At 45.5% G+C, this 15,810-nt stretch overlaps 1 protein-coding gene and 1 pseudogene across 4 annotated transcripts in view; one reads left to right on the top strand and one right to left on the bottom strand.

The window, feature by feature from the left end:
• LOC148026262 (ATP-dependent DNA helicase Q-like 2) overlaps positions 1 to 15,810 on the bottom strand; it is a 128,798-nt gene that overhangs the window by 56,311 nt on the left and 56,677 nt on the right. For all 4 annotated transcript variants that reach the window (XM_087693567.1, XM_087693571.1, XM_087693568.1 and 1 more), the window contains 4 exons: positions 15,633 to 15,686; positions 15,438 to 15,545; positions 15,272 to 15,348; positions 9,165 to 9,243 (listed from right to left, as the gene is read on the bottom strand). In XM_087693567.1, the coding sequence (XP_087549693.1) occupies positions 9,165 to 9,243; positions 15,272 to 15,348; positions 15,438 to 15,545; positions 15,633 to 15,686 (318 nt within the window). The remainder of the gene's footprint in view (positions 1 to 9,164; positions 9,244 to 15,271; positions 15,349 to 15,437; positions 15,546 to 15,632; positions 15,687 to 15,810) is intronic.
• Positions 7,905 to 8,579, top strand: LOC148026263 (uncharacterized; annotated as a pseudogene).

The following is a 15,810-nucleotide window of genomic DNA, read 5'->3' as shown; positions in this document are numbered from 1 at the left end:
AGGCAACAGTGTTGGGAGGAGGAGAGAGCACTCCGGCGGGACCTTGCAACCATGCAAAGATTGTTGCAGGAGGCACTAGGGGACCCCACCCTCCATGCACAGGAGGTGCGCGCGCGTGCAGCCATTGTTGGCCTAGAGAACAGGTGCTAGGAGTTCTCTTTCCGCACCTCGGCAGCCTTTTGGGCGCGGAAGGGGGACATGATGTGCAGGGAGTTCTTCCAGGTGCACCAGCCCCGCACCACGGGAGAGCAAATACACAGCCTTCGGGATCAGTATGGGAGGACCCATTCTAGCCTTGATGAGGTGATGGAGATTGCCACCGACTATTACATACCTTTTCCAGCAGGAGATAGCTTCAGCTAGAGAACAGAGATGTAGACAGCAGGTATGGGATCACATCCCCTCCCTCGTCACAGAAGAGATAGGACACTCCCTCCTAGCCCCTTCACAGAGAAGGAACTAGAGGAGGCTTTCCATACACAGGATGGGCAGAAATGCACGGGGCCTCTCTAAGGCTTTCTTCACTACCTACTGGGAAGTGGTGAAGGACCCCCTACTGAGGGCTTTCTAGGAGATCTTCACCTCAGGACAGATGCCAGGGAGTCTCTCGGTAGACCTTATCAGTCTTCTCTCCAAAAAGGGAAACCGGTTGCAGCTCTCCCAGTGGAGACCAATCACCTTATTGTTAGTGGCCTATAAGGCACTGGCAAAGATGATTGGTAAGCGATTACGCCCTGTGCTTCCAGATATCATTCATGACACACAGATAGGCTTTGTCCAGGATAGGAGCATCCTAGACAATGTATTTACATTCTTTGAGGCGACAGAGTGGGCTCAGCACAGTGGGCAAAGACTAGCAGTATTACTCTTGGATTTCGAGAAAGCTTATGACAGGGTGGACTGGGATTTCCTAGAGGGCACCATGGTGAAGTTGGGATTCCCCCACGCTTGGATTCGCGGGGTCTCCAGCCTGTACAGATCGGCCACCAACAGGGTTCTCATGGGCAAAAGGCGAGGGGAGGAGTTTAGGCTGGAGAGATCGGTCCGACACGGCTGTCCCCTGGCCCCATACCTGTTCCTACTCTTTGTAGAGGCAATGTCTCACTTCCTCAGGTCACGTATGAGCAGATTATGCGGCCTCCGACTTCTAGTGAGAAAGGAGACTGAGTTGTTAGAGACTCAGAGTATGCAGACGACACAGGCCTCTACATAGAGGACGATGAGGTGATGCTGGAGAGAATGAGGCTGGCTCTTGATGTGTTCTGTGTTGCAGCGGAAGTGAAAATCAACTCGCGAAAGTCTGTTAGTTTCCTCACAGACCCGGACTCCAACACGGAGTGGGGCGTCCACCTGGGATTTAGATGGGTGAGCAGAGGGCAGACCGTCTGATACCTAGGGTTCCAGGTGGAACTCAACTGACCTACTAGAGCACGGTTCGCCTCTCACTAGCCGGTCGAGCCCTGGTGGTTAACCAGGTCCTCCTAGCGACGGCCTGGTACATCGCCTTGTGTTGGTGCTTCTCCTCATCGTGCGTAGGACAACTTCACCGCCTAGTGTGGAATTTCCTTTTGGTCTGGGTCTAATGGCTTCAGGGACTCCAAGGCCAAGGTGGCGTGGGCACCCATCATACGACATCGATCAGAGGGAGGGCTTGGGATAATAGACCCAAAGTATCAGAGTATGGCCCTCTTGGGCAAGCTAGTTGTCCGCGGTCTCACACCAAGCAGGCAGACTTGGAAGGTCTTACTGCAGGAGGGCCTTCAGGATTGTAAACCGAGGCTTGACAGTGAGTGGAGACTGTCCCTGAGATGGATCTTCACGTCAGCCCAGATCACCCCCCCCCCCCCCCCCAAGATCACCTTTCCTTCAGAGCCTACTCCGCGTGTGGCAGGGCCTCCGTAAGGCCCTAATCCAAAGCCCCCCAGGTTGCCAGGAGGAAATAGACCGTCAGCCGCCGGTGACTTGGAACCTCCAGGTCAAAGATCGGGAAGGGACACAGATAGGTGAGCGCCCCCATATCCAGTGGGCTAGGTGGAAGGCCGGCCCGGCTCGTTCCATCAGGACATGGCGAGAGGTGTACAGGATGGCAGACGAGGAGGTGCTGCAGCAAGTATCAGGTTGCACGAGAGTGGAGTTGAGGAGAAGAGAGAGAGACGCAGCAATACCTCCGAAGTGGCTTGCCCCCCCCGATACGAGAGCCGATAGAGCCCTGGGAGGTATGGGCAGCTAGGTTCTCTCCAGCAGGCATCCCCCTTCAGGTGGCAGGTAGAGTGGGTGGCGCCCCCCAGGGGACCTTCGCCATTTAGGAGGGGGGACGTCTGGCCCTTGACAGAGGGCATCAGGATGAGGGGATTGCCACCCTTTCGTAGAGGAGGATTCGGGTGGTGGGTCTTCAAGGGAAGACTTGGCGACTGGACCCCTATGTTTTCTAGAAGGAGCTCAAGGAGTGGCGCCTTTGGATCTGGGAGGGCATACCACTTGATGAGCTAGAGTGGGATCCAGGAGAGTGGCTATGGTCGACCTCTGCGGTCACCAAAAAGCCACCCAGGCTCCTAGAGTATACTGCCACGATTGGCAGACATGTACTGATGCAGGAGGATATGGACTGGGCACCATTACACAGCACGCACTGGGCGGAGCACAGCATCACGGAGCCCTTCCGACAGACCTTTTAGCGCCGCCTATGGGATAGCTGGAGGCCGAGGAGGGTGTCGTATTTTTTATGGCTGGTGGCACATGGAGGCTTGGTGGTGGGAAGCTCGCTTGCCCAGATGCAGAAGGAGGGAGGTTGTAAGCGCTGCACACAGCAGCCTCTGGAAACCCCAAAGCACTGCCTTTGGTCTTGTGAGGAGGCACAGCTCGTGTGGAGAGAAGCATGTCGTATCCTTTGACGTATAGCGCCCCTTGGGTGTATCTCATGGGGAGCTTTCTGTTGGCAGACAATCAGCCAGGGCCGTCACCTTTTGTATGAGGCCGGGATGCACGACACGATTTTCATGATCAAGGCAGGGTCATGCGCAGTGGTCGATCTCAAGGCTCTACCCATCCGCCAGGTACTGGAGCCCACAATAGACCGCTCGGAGGTATGGGAGATCATAGGGAGTCTTACTGGATGGCATATTTGGAAGGCACGATGCCAGGTGGCTTTCGGCAGAGAGAGACTTTCAGCACTTGCGACCTTAGTACAGCTATGGACCTCCATCATCCATTCCCTCCGCGGCCGATGGGATCAGGTGTAGGGCGAGTCCAGGGCTCGTCAAGAGCTCCGTGGTCACTTCATGCGTACCTGGGGCGGCCAAGGTCTGTTCTTTGTGATGCAGGCGGACAGCCCCATTTGGCGATATACCCCCCCCCCCCCCCCCATGGCTTCTTGCCCTCATCCCCCCTAGACCGCCTTGAGAGGCTTGTATACATGATGTACTGGTGACTCTGCTTCAGCTCCAGCTAGTCTGTTGAGCATGCGTACCTGGGGCGGCCAAGGTCTGTTCTTTGTGATGCAGGCAGGCAGCCCCATTTGGTGATATACCCCCCTCCCCCCCATGACTTCTTGCCCCCATCCCCCCTAGACCGCCTTGAGAGGCTTGTATACATGATGTACTGGTGACTTTGCTTCAGCTCCAACTAATCTGTTTGAGCATGAGCACTCTGTTGTAATCAGCTTTTTGAGTAATATAATCAGCCACATTTTACTTGCAAAAAAAAAAATCGTCAACATATAGTAGGATATAGCTAATCCCCGCGCTAGTCATGCACATGTATAGATTTGGATCATAGGCGTTAGAATGGTATTCATGAGTCCGTAAGAACTTGTCCATCCTATGGTACCAAGACCTTGACACTTGCCTCAATCCATAAAGAGATTTCCATAAGTAAAATCTTGTCAGTCCAGTTAGCGGAAGAAAAGCCAAGAGGTTGCTCCACATAGACTTCCCCCTCAAAATAACCATTCAGAAAGACACTCTTCACGTCCATTTGATTGATTGGCCAACTGTAGTGAGTGGCGAGTGTAACCAACAAACGAAATGATGTCAACCAAGCGGTAGATGTGAAGGTTTCTTCATAGTTTAGGTATACTCGCCATATTCAAAACTGTATGGTTCCTATGCTCTACGACTCCATTCGGTGCGGGGGAGTTGATAGAGGTGAGTTGGTGTGTGATGCCTTGCTCCTATAGAAACTCAAAGAATGCGTGGGAGGTAAACTTGCTACCAGAATCACTCCTCATAGTACCCACACAACGACTAGTCTGGTTATGAATCAGCAACACTGAAGCATTGAAATAAGTGGAAGCATTGGACTTGTGCTTGAGGAAGTACATCCACGTGTATCTAGAGAAATCATCCACTATAAAAAAGAAATACAACATGTCATTCAAGCAAGCTGTAAATATGGGACCACAAAGATCTACATGAATGAGACTAAGGGGTTCAACAACAGGAGTGATAATAGACTACTGAGGAAAGGGTGTTTGATGTTGATTACCTAGCTAATATGCTTTACAAACCTCTCCAGATAGTTTTAGGCATGGAAGGCCCTCAACTATCCCTTGACATGACAGCTCATAAAGAGAGTCATAGCTAAGATGTCCTAAGCGAAAATGCCAAAGACGCTCAGAGTCTGTGGGCTCCCGTGTGGTGGTCAAAGCTTGGAAGTGATGGAACTCTAAATCATCGGCAATCGGCTCAATAAAGAAATGTGTAATGTGATAAAGGCCATTAGGTTTTGTCATGCCTCGAGCAATAAGTAAACCTGTTTGAGAGTCTAGGACCTCGACTATGGTCACAATGAAGAAAATTGTTTGCCCCAACTGGCAAAGTTGCTGAACGGATAAGTTCACCCCAAGCTGAGGGATATGATAGACATTATCGAGTGAAGTGAGATTTGGAGCTAGGTTAGTGGGAAAATTCACGTGACCTTGGGCCTAAATCTTGATTTATTAGTTGTTTCCTATGCGAATACTATAAGGGCTCGAAAAATGAAATGTCTGCTTTAGGAGTCATGTGATGTGTAGCTTCATTGTCCCTAAGTCAAACAGGTGTTGAGATGCTTAGCTATGACGAGTTGACTCTGCAAGCATCTCATCAAGAGGCAATTTGCAAATGTAAACGAGACTCACATCCGATGTCTCTAAGGAGAAGATATAAGCCTTTATAGACCAATCAGACAAATCCTTTGGAGTTGAGTAGTTTGCCGACTGTGATGACTGATCGATGGCAGTGTGGGTTTGGCCTCGCCACTACTCCTGCTAGGGGTTGCAACCACCCTGCTTCCCTTGTTGGGGGTTACCTCACTGGGATGTGGGGGCTTGATTCTTGGATTTTGACTATGTGCTTCTTGCCTTAGATCAACACACGTCGTCATAATGACCAACCTTTTAACAATGTTGACAAAACCTATTCTTTTTAGGTACATTCTACCATCCAAGTTTCAAAGAAGATTGACTAGTTCCTTGGGATTCACTAGGCTTGTTTTGATTTTGATTTTGAGTTGAGTTTGTTTGCCCTTGCCCTATTGCCCCCTTTGAGAAGATGCAACTAGAGCCCCCTCTATTAAGGACATGTTATGAAATCGATCGAACAACCATGCATGACACAAGAACTGATACTCACAACTCATATAATGTGGCAATTTGAGGTTGTGAAATCACCTGCTGCACAAAATGAAAATATTTTCCTGGCAGCTTGTTAAGAAATAGAATAACCTAATCACCAGGAGACTTAGGAGCCCCAGTGGTTGAGAACTCATTGAGGAGACACCGATACTCAGTCAACTTGACTTTCAAGTCATCCTTGTTTGTCATTTTGAAGTTTTGGAGCTCATGATTGAAATTTATGCAACAAGTCCTATCCCGAGCCACATAGTGGTCAATCAAGTATGCTCAATGCTCGGATGCTAAGTCAAAATGCTAAAGCTGAGAGTTAAACTCAGACAATAGGCCCCACATAAGCTCGACAATAGCGGAGGCGTTACAAGCCTTCCGTGAGCGGACGACCTCGTATGGAACAAGTGCAGGATTAGGGTGGATCCAACTCCTGTACTAAATCCCATAGGTTTGAGAGTCTAAGATATGCCTCAACAATTCCCCTACAAGCATACTATTCAAGTGACACCGTTGCATCGCATTCTATATGAGTATGAATACTTGCATCTTCCTTTGCATCACCCCATGCATCGGCATTCTATTCATGTGGCATTGCACATGGCAGTCCCTAAATGTGATTTTTCCCTATGCTGGCTTTGCTTGTCTTGCTTGCTCCCATCATATTGCCTTTCTCTTCACATATTCTCTATATGATTAACAAACACACACAAACGCACGCACACACACACTCTTACAAATCCCTAAGCACTTGTCCTAGTAGTGTGTGGGATTATTTTGCTTATTTTATGAAGGTAGTAGGGCTATCCATCCTTCTTTTCTCGTGTTTCGGGACACTAACTCAATGGGACAAAACCTGATTTGAAACTATTAATTAATGCTAAATCTTTTGAACAAATTACACCAAAGCCCTCCAATTTTATTTTCTTTTAAAGCAATAAACACAATGTCCATTATTGATTCCACCCACCTTTGCAAGACTTGGTAGGCCCTTGGGCAACCAGCGCACACCCTTGGTCCGATACCCTAGTCTCTCTAGGGTGATCACTCGGGCTCCCTTGGTAAGATAACCATCGCCTCTGTAGCCTTGGTAGGTCACTGGGCAACCAACGTGCATCCTTTGCTTAATGCCATGGCTGCTTTGGGGTGGGACTCCTTAGGATAAAAGACAATACATATCAAGTGCTTATTTTTCCAGGCTCTGTTTTGGCTCTAAAAGGGGGTCTTCAACTGAAAATGCATTAGCCTGAATTAAGTAGTCCCAAAGCACGCTTAATTAATGAAGAAACCTTCTTATTTTAAAAAGAAACACAATCCTAGAGAGTAAGTACATCCCACATGCAAAACCCTAATTTAGGTGCCCCAAACTTTCTATAAATAGGCATGTAGCCCACCACTCTCCCTCAATCTCATTTTTGCAAGTTTTAAGAGCCGTATCTTTGTTGCCCACACCCCATTCACAGAGGACATGGCAGTCAAAGCTTGCCCCAGCCATTTGCTACCATCTGATGCTTAATTCCAACCTTCATTACCTGTTTGCAGCTATTGTCTAGTATCTTGGAGCTGTCACCTACAGTTTGTCTATTGTGTTTGATGCTGACGTCAACATCTAGTATTGTGGCCAGCAGTCTAGAGTTATCGCCCTAATCTTCTCTCTCCTCCACACATTGTGCTTATAGCCTTGATCTTCTTTGTCCTCCATAAGCTGTGTTTGCACTTAACAGCTGTCGCGAAGATATGAGAATTCGAGGTTCAGTATTCACTACATAGTGTGTTTGTTTCATGAGCACTGTATATTCAATATTCCTTCACTTTATTATTCATTGTGCTCACTATCTCTGAGTTACCCCAACCCTAAACCTAACTATGTTCTATGTTTATCACTTTGTGCTTTATTGTACAATTGGTCTTGAGTTTTTTGTGCTCACACGTGCAATTCCAAGAACCCCGCACCAAGCTATGGCTCTTCGATACACTGGTCACATCCACACTACTTTATGGAGTACAAATATGGGGACCCAATCTTGACCACTGTAGCAGATAAGGGCGCACTTATGACGAATGGAGGTCGATGGAGAAACCCCTAGTGTCCATGATATCTAGGATGATTAGATATAAGGCCTCAGTGCCACATGAGATCATCAAAGTCGAGCTAGCAGCTACACCAATTGTGGTAGAGGCCCTCACTCGATCGATCGCATACATACATAGCCTATGGGACTTACCCAGACATAGATATGCACACTTGGCCCTTGAGTCCACGCAGCTTGCCAGAGAGGGTCATACTTCATGTTGATATGCACAGATGTCGGCCTGGTTTGAGCTGCATGGCTTTAGCATGGACAAGCTACCCCCCTTCCAGTACTCCCTTGATGCACCATCTCTTGATCTGAGTAGGTTAGAGATTCGCAAGATCATCAGGATGGATCTTACCCAGTTGGATATCAGGCAGACATGGTCGATACCAGGGCAGCAGCTAAGAACAAAGATGGCTTTCTACCGCAAGCATTTCCTTCATACTACAGATGATGGATTTATTGTTCGCCCGAGATACATGGACACCCACATTTCCCATGGGATCAGATGTACTATTGGCCAGTTGCGCACCTCCTCACATCAGCTAGAGATTGAGACTGGCAGATATAGATCCATCCCACCAGAGGAGCGCATATACCACATATGCTAATTAGAGCCAAAGACAGAGGAGCATTATATCTGCCACTGCCCAATGTATTATGAGGTCCATGGTCATTTCCATTGTCTCTTTAGAGATGGATTTGGACCACTATCCAGAGTCATGGATTTTACCGATCAGCGATGCCTTGGCCTCTTTTTTCTTGAGATACGACGGCTTTGTGACATGCGCCTCAGGAGTACAACTACTCCAGGACATCGACGCCCTTCACAAAGGCAGCTCACAGACCTCTTTGCAAAGGAGACTCAAAAGACTTCAATACAGTTACAGCCAGAGTCCACATGAGAGCCTCTCTCACTGCCACAGTCCACACACAGACAAGGAGCACTGATTGATCAAGCCATTCAGCTTATCCGATCTAGACATCCTAGGCCTCAACATAGACACCAACGACACCTTCATAGACGGATACAGGGGATTATTGCTCGGGCTAGAGCTAGGCCCTCCATACCCACATGAGATTGTACCGTTTGGAGCTCATTGTTACTAGATAGAGCTCTATGTTTTACACATGCCATAGTTAGTTTCCTTTCTTATTTTGCTTTGTGCTACATATTTTGCCAAGACAGTTGTACCATCATACACATGATTGTAACTCATGGTCTCATAGGTCATTTTGGCCTTTTGTAGACGTTAATATATCATTTCATCTCTCTCTCTCTCTCTCTCTCTCTCTCTCTCTCTCTCTCTCTCTCTCTCTCTCTCCAACATTTTTTTTTTAAAACAGTACCCATCTCTTTTATAGTTGTCCAAACCTCATTGTTTTCACTAGTTGCAAAGCCAAAACATATGAAATTTGAAATGCATCTAAATTCTATCAAAACAAAAATTTCATGCAGCAAGGTATTTGCAAGAATCAAAGACATTTACCATTCATTATTGATTGGAAAACTGGTCCAAGTGTTACATATGCATTTGTTGAATACGCAGTGTGCTGAAAAGTTTCCTTCTGCACAGAGATAAAAAGAACAATTAAAACACTATACATTGATATAACATGAATACCAACACTAAACAGTTCTTTTTCCTTTCCGAGAAATAAAAACTACTGATAAATCTCCTCGGGAAAACATATCCCAAGGAAAATTACATAATTAACATTTCCTTGCATACATGATCAAAAGCATTTCAAGAAAAACAAAGAAAAAGGATCAAGAACACTACTAACTGGCCGCTCTGAGGGGTTGTTACTGCCATAATAACCTGGGATGAGGCACAAAGATAGGGTTGGGGATGGGCAATCACCAAAAACAAGGGACAAGGACAGGGAGTTGGGCAGCATACATATGCCATCATCTCATCACCATCATCCTCACTACTGCATTTGGCACCCAGCATTCATTAGCAACCTCTGATGAGCAGCCATAGTTATCATCTGCAGTTGACACCCTGCTGCAGCCTCCATTGTCAGCCTTGGAGAAGCCAGCATGCTGCTTTGTTTTCTCTTCCCCCGATTGTCAGAACCAGACACAACCCTTCCATAGGCTGCCATGTCAAACAGCCGCGAATGAGATTTTCCTGCTGTCACTGCTCGGTTCAGTCATCATCTCCACTGCAAGAACTTCCTTTTGGTCTCCTTTAATTGCTGCAGCACTGCTCTATTCATTCTACATCATCTGGCATCAAGTTTCAGTGCCAATTAGGATGAGCATCTCTTGGACAAGTGTACACATTGTTCCTCAAAGTTTACCATCTCAAAGTCCCACCCTCATCTAGATTGCATTTAGGTTTTGCTTTATCTCCTTCTAGTAGTTTAGTTTTACATCCTTACATCTCTCAGTTCTTTTCTTTTACTTAAGTTCGCTTAGAGCCTTCTCTAGATTTTAGGTCACCTCTCCCTTCTGTAGAAATTACACAGTGCAGTGGACATTATCTGAGAAAGTAGAGAACACAAAACAAAAATTGCTTTAATTTCAAATGAACTGATACAAAGATTGTTCTATCCACTTATGCACTTCCACTGTGTGAAGGTTAGATGGTGATCCAAACAGATGATAGGCAAAGAGCTTAAGGGTAGCTAGAAGAAGTCTGACCGGGTGAAAGATAGATTGATGATGGCTTTGGAAGGATCTTCTTTTTATAGCCCAAGATAGTAGTCTAGTCGGCCTATCCAACCATATTATGAATCTTCCCTAGTCGGCCAAAGAATATTCCATTTACCGTCGAAACAGGGGTGCTACCCTCGAACTCCCATGAGTAGGGCTGCTAGTCCCCCCCTGCGACCCCCCAGCCAAGGGTTGCTTTTGCGGCCCCCGAATCCCAAAATAGCCATCCTGGATAACTTGGACACCTCACAACTTGATGCATTACGACTCATGTTGCTACCAACATAACTACTCTATCTAACCCAATGGCTAGATCCACAAAAGATCACATTTTTGCCATCCGATCACATAGACCTCATCTAACAGACAATTCAAAACACTTCTCCCCATAACGGGGGCCTTACAACATAAAGTACCATGGGGCATTGAGCATATCTAACACCCCCCCTCAATGTCCACCCACAAGTGAACTACATCCTTGGCACAACGTCAAGTCTCTAAAGATGAACTCAAAGTAATCCTTTATAAGAGCTTTGGTGCTTGCAACAAAACAAGCTGCGTTGTAGTTTGTTTTGGTAGAAAACAATGCCATAGTTGATTGCTTCTTATTGATCCAAGAAAAGATTCCTGAACCTGAAGAGAAACAATATCCAAAAACTCAATCTAGAACCATCGTCACCTGCCCAATCTGAGTCACAGTTCCCCATAAGAGAAATTCTAGAACTATATGTGATACCATACTCAAGAGTTCCCTTTAAGTATTTGAGCACCCGCATCCCATCTTTCCAATGCCTTTCTCGTGGTTTGTTTGAGAACCTGCTCAAAACACCACCAACAAAACTAATATTTGGCCTGGTGTTACACAAGTAGATGAGGCTGCTAAACAACCTCCTATACCTCCCAATGTCTGCTAGTGTTGATATATCCTCAATGAATAACTTCAGATTGACGTCCATAGGTGTAGCTATCTCCTTACACTCGGTCGTGCCAAATGCTTTTAAGATCTCCCATGCATACTTCTTTTGAGAGATGAAGATTTTGCCACGCACTTGCCAAACTTCAATCCCCATACAACAGTGCAACAAGCCCAAGTTTCTCATTTCAAACTTAGAGCTCAAAGCCTTTCCAATGTGATGGATCATATCTTCATAGTCACATGTAATAAAAAGATCGTCCACATATAGGCCAATCACTACAGACTTTTCACCATCCTTGTTACTGTACAAGTTAGCATCTAAGGCACATCTTTTGAAATTCAAGCCTAAAAAGAATTTATCTATCACTTGGTACCATGCTCTAGGGGCTTGTTTTAGCCCATGCAATACCTTCTTCAGCTGACAAACTTTGTTCTCAGAATGAGGAACCTCAAACCCTGATGGCTGAGCCATGTACACCACCTCCGTGAGGCCTCCATTCAAGAACGTTGATTTAACATCCATTTGGTAAACTGGCCATTTCTTATGAGCGGCCACTGCAAGTAATGTGCGAAAAGTGGTCATTCTAGCAATTGGAGCAAATGATTCTTAAAAATCAAATCCTTCAACCTATGAAAATCCTTGTGTGACTAATCTAGCTTTGTACTTATCTAAGTTGCCATCAACCTTGTACTTTACCTTCCGAATCCCTTGGTGCCAATAATCTTCCTCTTTTCTGACCAATCCACTAGCTCCGAAGTATCATTTTTCATTATGCTATCATACTCAGCTTGCATAACTGCTCGATCGGCAAGTGCTTCTTCCAAGTTTGCTAGCTCCTTTACTTCTCTCATAATCTCAGCCATCAAGGGCATATTGAATATGTGAGTAAAAGCCTTTATTTGCTCCTCTATTCTCAGAGACCTTCAACTATGGTAGGCATAGAATTACTTTGATCATAGAGCTACCTCACCCATTGCGGCAATGGCTTTTCTGGTGGTGTGATTGCAGGTTGATGAACTTTTTCCTCATCATCTGAAGATGATGCTTCCTCCTCCTTGAGGATAGAGACAACTCCTGGGATAGGTTCATAGTGGACTACTTCACTGGATGATAAAGTGGAAGTACGTCTTGAGCTAAGAAATGCATTCCATGCTAATAAGCTACTTAAACAGCCCCAAAAGAAGCTTAATTTAATGAAAACCCTAAAATAGGAAGCGGTTTGAGAGAGTTCACTGAAACCCTAATTTAGAAGTCTACAAATAGATAAACTCAATCTCATCCCTTCCATGCATGTTTCTCACTCTTGTGTGCAGATCTTAGCCATCAGTCTCCCACCATGTAGCGGTCCATCACCTCATTCTACTGTGGCATTCTACTGCAGCATTTTACAGTTTACTGTAGCATTCTACTGCTGCATTTTACTGCAATGTTCTATTGCGGCGTTTTGCTACTTCGCCCACATCCTCAAGCATCATCCTCTGCAGTCTCCTCACACTCTGGTGATTAGCATTTGGTATTCCTCTCACTCCATCACTCCGCGACTGGTGGTCACAACACTTGGGATCCATCTCCGATGGACGTCACTCTCCAACACACTAATCTGCCCTTGGGCACACTGTAACTTACACATCCATTTACAGCATTCATTCACTTCACAGTTGTGTTCTTTCTATCTCTTTTTCTATTTATGTTTAGTTTTGAGTTTTGTGTTTAGAGTTTGAGATTTGCTTTCTGTGTCTATGTTTGTCTCATTTTGATTTTGTCTTAATCATACACTCTGTGTTTCCTCAGTGCAAACCCTAGCAATGCCTTCACACTCTTCTTCACATGGTATCACAGTAGGTGCTCTTATAAAGAGTATCCTGCGGATATTATGGAGTACTAGTCTTTGCACAAGGCACACAATATGACTCGTAACTAAATAATAATGTCACACAAACCTTCTTCTTGTAACCCCATGATGTCATATCAGGCTTCTCCATCATTGGAGGCCCTGAGGAGGCATTATGAACTCGGCGAGAAAGAAAACACTCCATATTCATCCTTACCATTACCCTCTATGATAATACCTATGCCAAATATTCCAGATTTCATCAACCTCACAGAGGAGTTTGAGGAGTACCTACGCAACAAGTATGGACTAAAAGACATCCCTTCTTCCAGTTTTGCTACTCCTTCCGGACTGGTGGTAAGGCTAGCCACCTTTCTGGTCACGAAGGCAATACGACATTTGGAACAACTCGGAATCCATCTTCATCATCTTTGCCAGGCCCTAGGTTCGTACAACCCTCTTGAGTTGTTCGAATCAAAACCCTCTCCTGTTTTGCCTTTCAATGTGTAGGATCCGGATGGTTAAATGTATGTAAATCTTAATAGAGTGGACTCAGGAAGCAAACATTCATCACATCAGGTGTACCCACATCTTCTATTTCATTTGAGCAAGTAGATTACTCTTTTTCTCTCCCTCCCATCCCACCCTTTTCTCCAACAGCCATATCACACTCATTTCACAACCTTGGCTTACATTCCACGTCCGCCTCTACCACATTAGGAGTTGGACCTTCTGTCTCAACTCCTAGCACATTCTCATTCTCTATTCCATATTCACATCACGGTGCCTCGTTAAGGAGCATTCCACCTCTTAACACTATCACCTATCCTTTTCCACAAGTCATTCCACACTATGAGACTTCGTTACAGGAAACGCATCCTCTAACATAGTTTTCTCTACCTTTCCTTATGTAGGCATCTCTTTTTCCTACTGGGACGGTTATGATAGACATCCCCCTCATCACTACCCCCAACTACATGCACACCATGACCTCTCAGTTGTAGGGATTTCCATCCTTTGCTTATGGTGCGTCGTCACACTTTCCATGGGTCACTACTATGCAGGGATTTCCATCCTCTACTCCACATGTCCCTATCCCTCCACCATGGGGTCCTCATGTGGCGACAATGCCCATGCCTAGTCATCCCATGCACATATTTGGATCCACTGTGCGCACTTCTCGAATGCCTGGTGGGTACAATGGGACCCATTCCCAAGTGTACTCGTTTCCACCACAATATCCACCCTATCCAGCTTATCTAAGTACTATCACTATTATTGCCTCGGCCAAGAATGCCTTCACAGATAAGACTCATTTCAATGGGTCAATTTTTACCACTTGGTCAAACTATATGCCGCAATGCCTAAGTCTCAAGGTCTTTGGAACCTTGTTGTTGGTCCCAAGCCTATGCCTGACCCTCACTTAGCCCACCCTAATCACATCCGTCAATGGAGAGCTCACAATGCCACAGCCAATGTCGAGTTAATGTAGGGTTTGCTTCTTGAGTTTCACTCTCAATTACAGCACTTCCCTCTTGCATCAGAATGTTAGAGTCGTCCCCTTGACCGCTATGCCACTAGAGATCGTACTCCGCATTAAAAAATCAACTTTGAGTTTCAAGAGTTTTCCATTAAGGAAAGGGATGATCTTAAAGCCAAGTTGACCGAATATCGGCAGTTACTAGCCAAGTTTGCCACTGCTGGCTCTCCAAAGTCCCAGGTCACGTTCTTCTCGAACAAGTTTCCCAACAAATACTTCCATTTTATCCAACACATTATCTCACCGCTTAGATTGCCGACCTTCTACGAGTTTGAATGTTAGTTCTTGCGTTACACAAGGCTGCATGATAAAGTCCACAAGAAATCCTCCACTCACATCTATTCAAAGGAGCAAGGGATGGTTGCCTCTTCTTCAGGATGGAAAACCAACAATAGCAATAACTTGCAAGATGTGAAGGCAAGCCAAAACAAGGCTTCCATGAGTGAATTACCTCATATGAGAATCAGTGGGGGTTAGGCAAGGATTCTTGCCCTAAACAAGTCCCCACAAGCCTTGGGAATCCAAGACATGTCACATCAAATTTGACCAAGTGGTAAAGTTAGACCCATTAAAACGACTCATCCATAAAAGCATGCTTGGCCAACTTTATAATGTTTCATCTCATTGTAAGCTGAGAAACATACCAGGATACCATCAAGAATAAGCTGAACAATTATGTGCTCCAGCTGCTCCTTTTTCAAGTTCTTGAAAAGCAATTGACCTGCAGCAAAACAGTCCAGTTCCAGCACATGAATCTAGGCAGGTCTAACTGGGTGATCAACAGGAACATATTTGATATTTTAATAGTACCTGCCTTGTTGGAGTGACTTTTACATAAGTCTGAAAGCTGTAACATCGTAATCTTTTTGTCAGAATTTTCCAGATCCCTCACAGTTTCTACAATTGCAATTGCATGTTCTGCATCACAAGGAATCTTTTTTTACAATGTCTTCACATTCTAGTGGGTCAAGAGTGCAAAACCATTACCAATGAAGTCACTATCACCTGTAATGTCCATGTCAGAAATGTCACCACCAACTGCACAGTTGTCACACATGCCTGATTCACATAAGCTACACATTAAAATCAGCTCAACAGCCTATGCAGTGCACCTTGCACTAGAGTTCCTTTGAACAATTTAGTTCTGCAACAAACTTAAATTCTTTAAGCTATACAATCTGTA

This window comes from Lygodium microphyllum, chromosome 14 (genome assembly GCF_053477565.2).
Source record: "Lygodium microphyllum isolate KBCC chromosome 14, Lygodium_microphyllum_v1.1.10, whole genome shotgun sequence".
NCBI lineage: Eukaryota > Viridiplantae > Streptophyta > Polypodiopsida > Schizaeales > Lygodiaceae > Lygodium > Lygodium microphyllum.
This window is presented reverse-complemented; position numbering and strand designations above follow the sequence as displayed.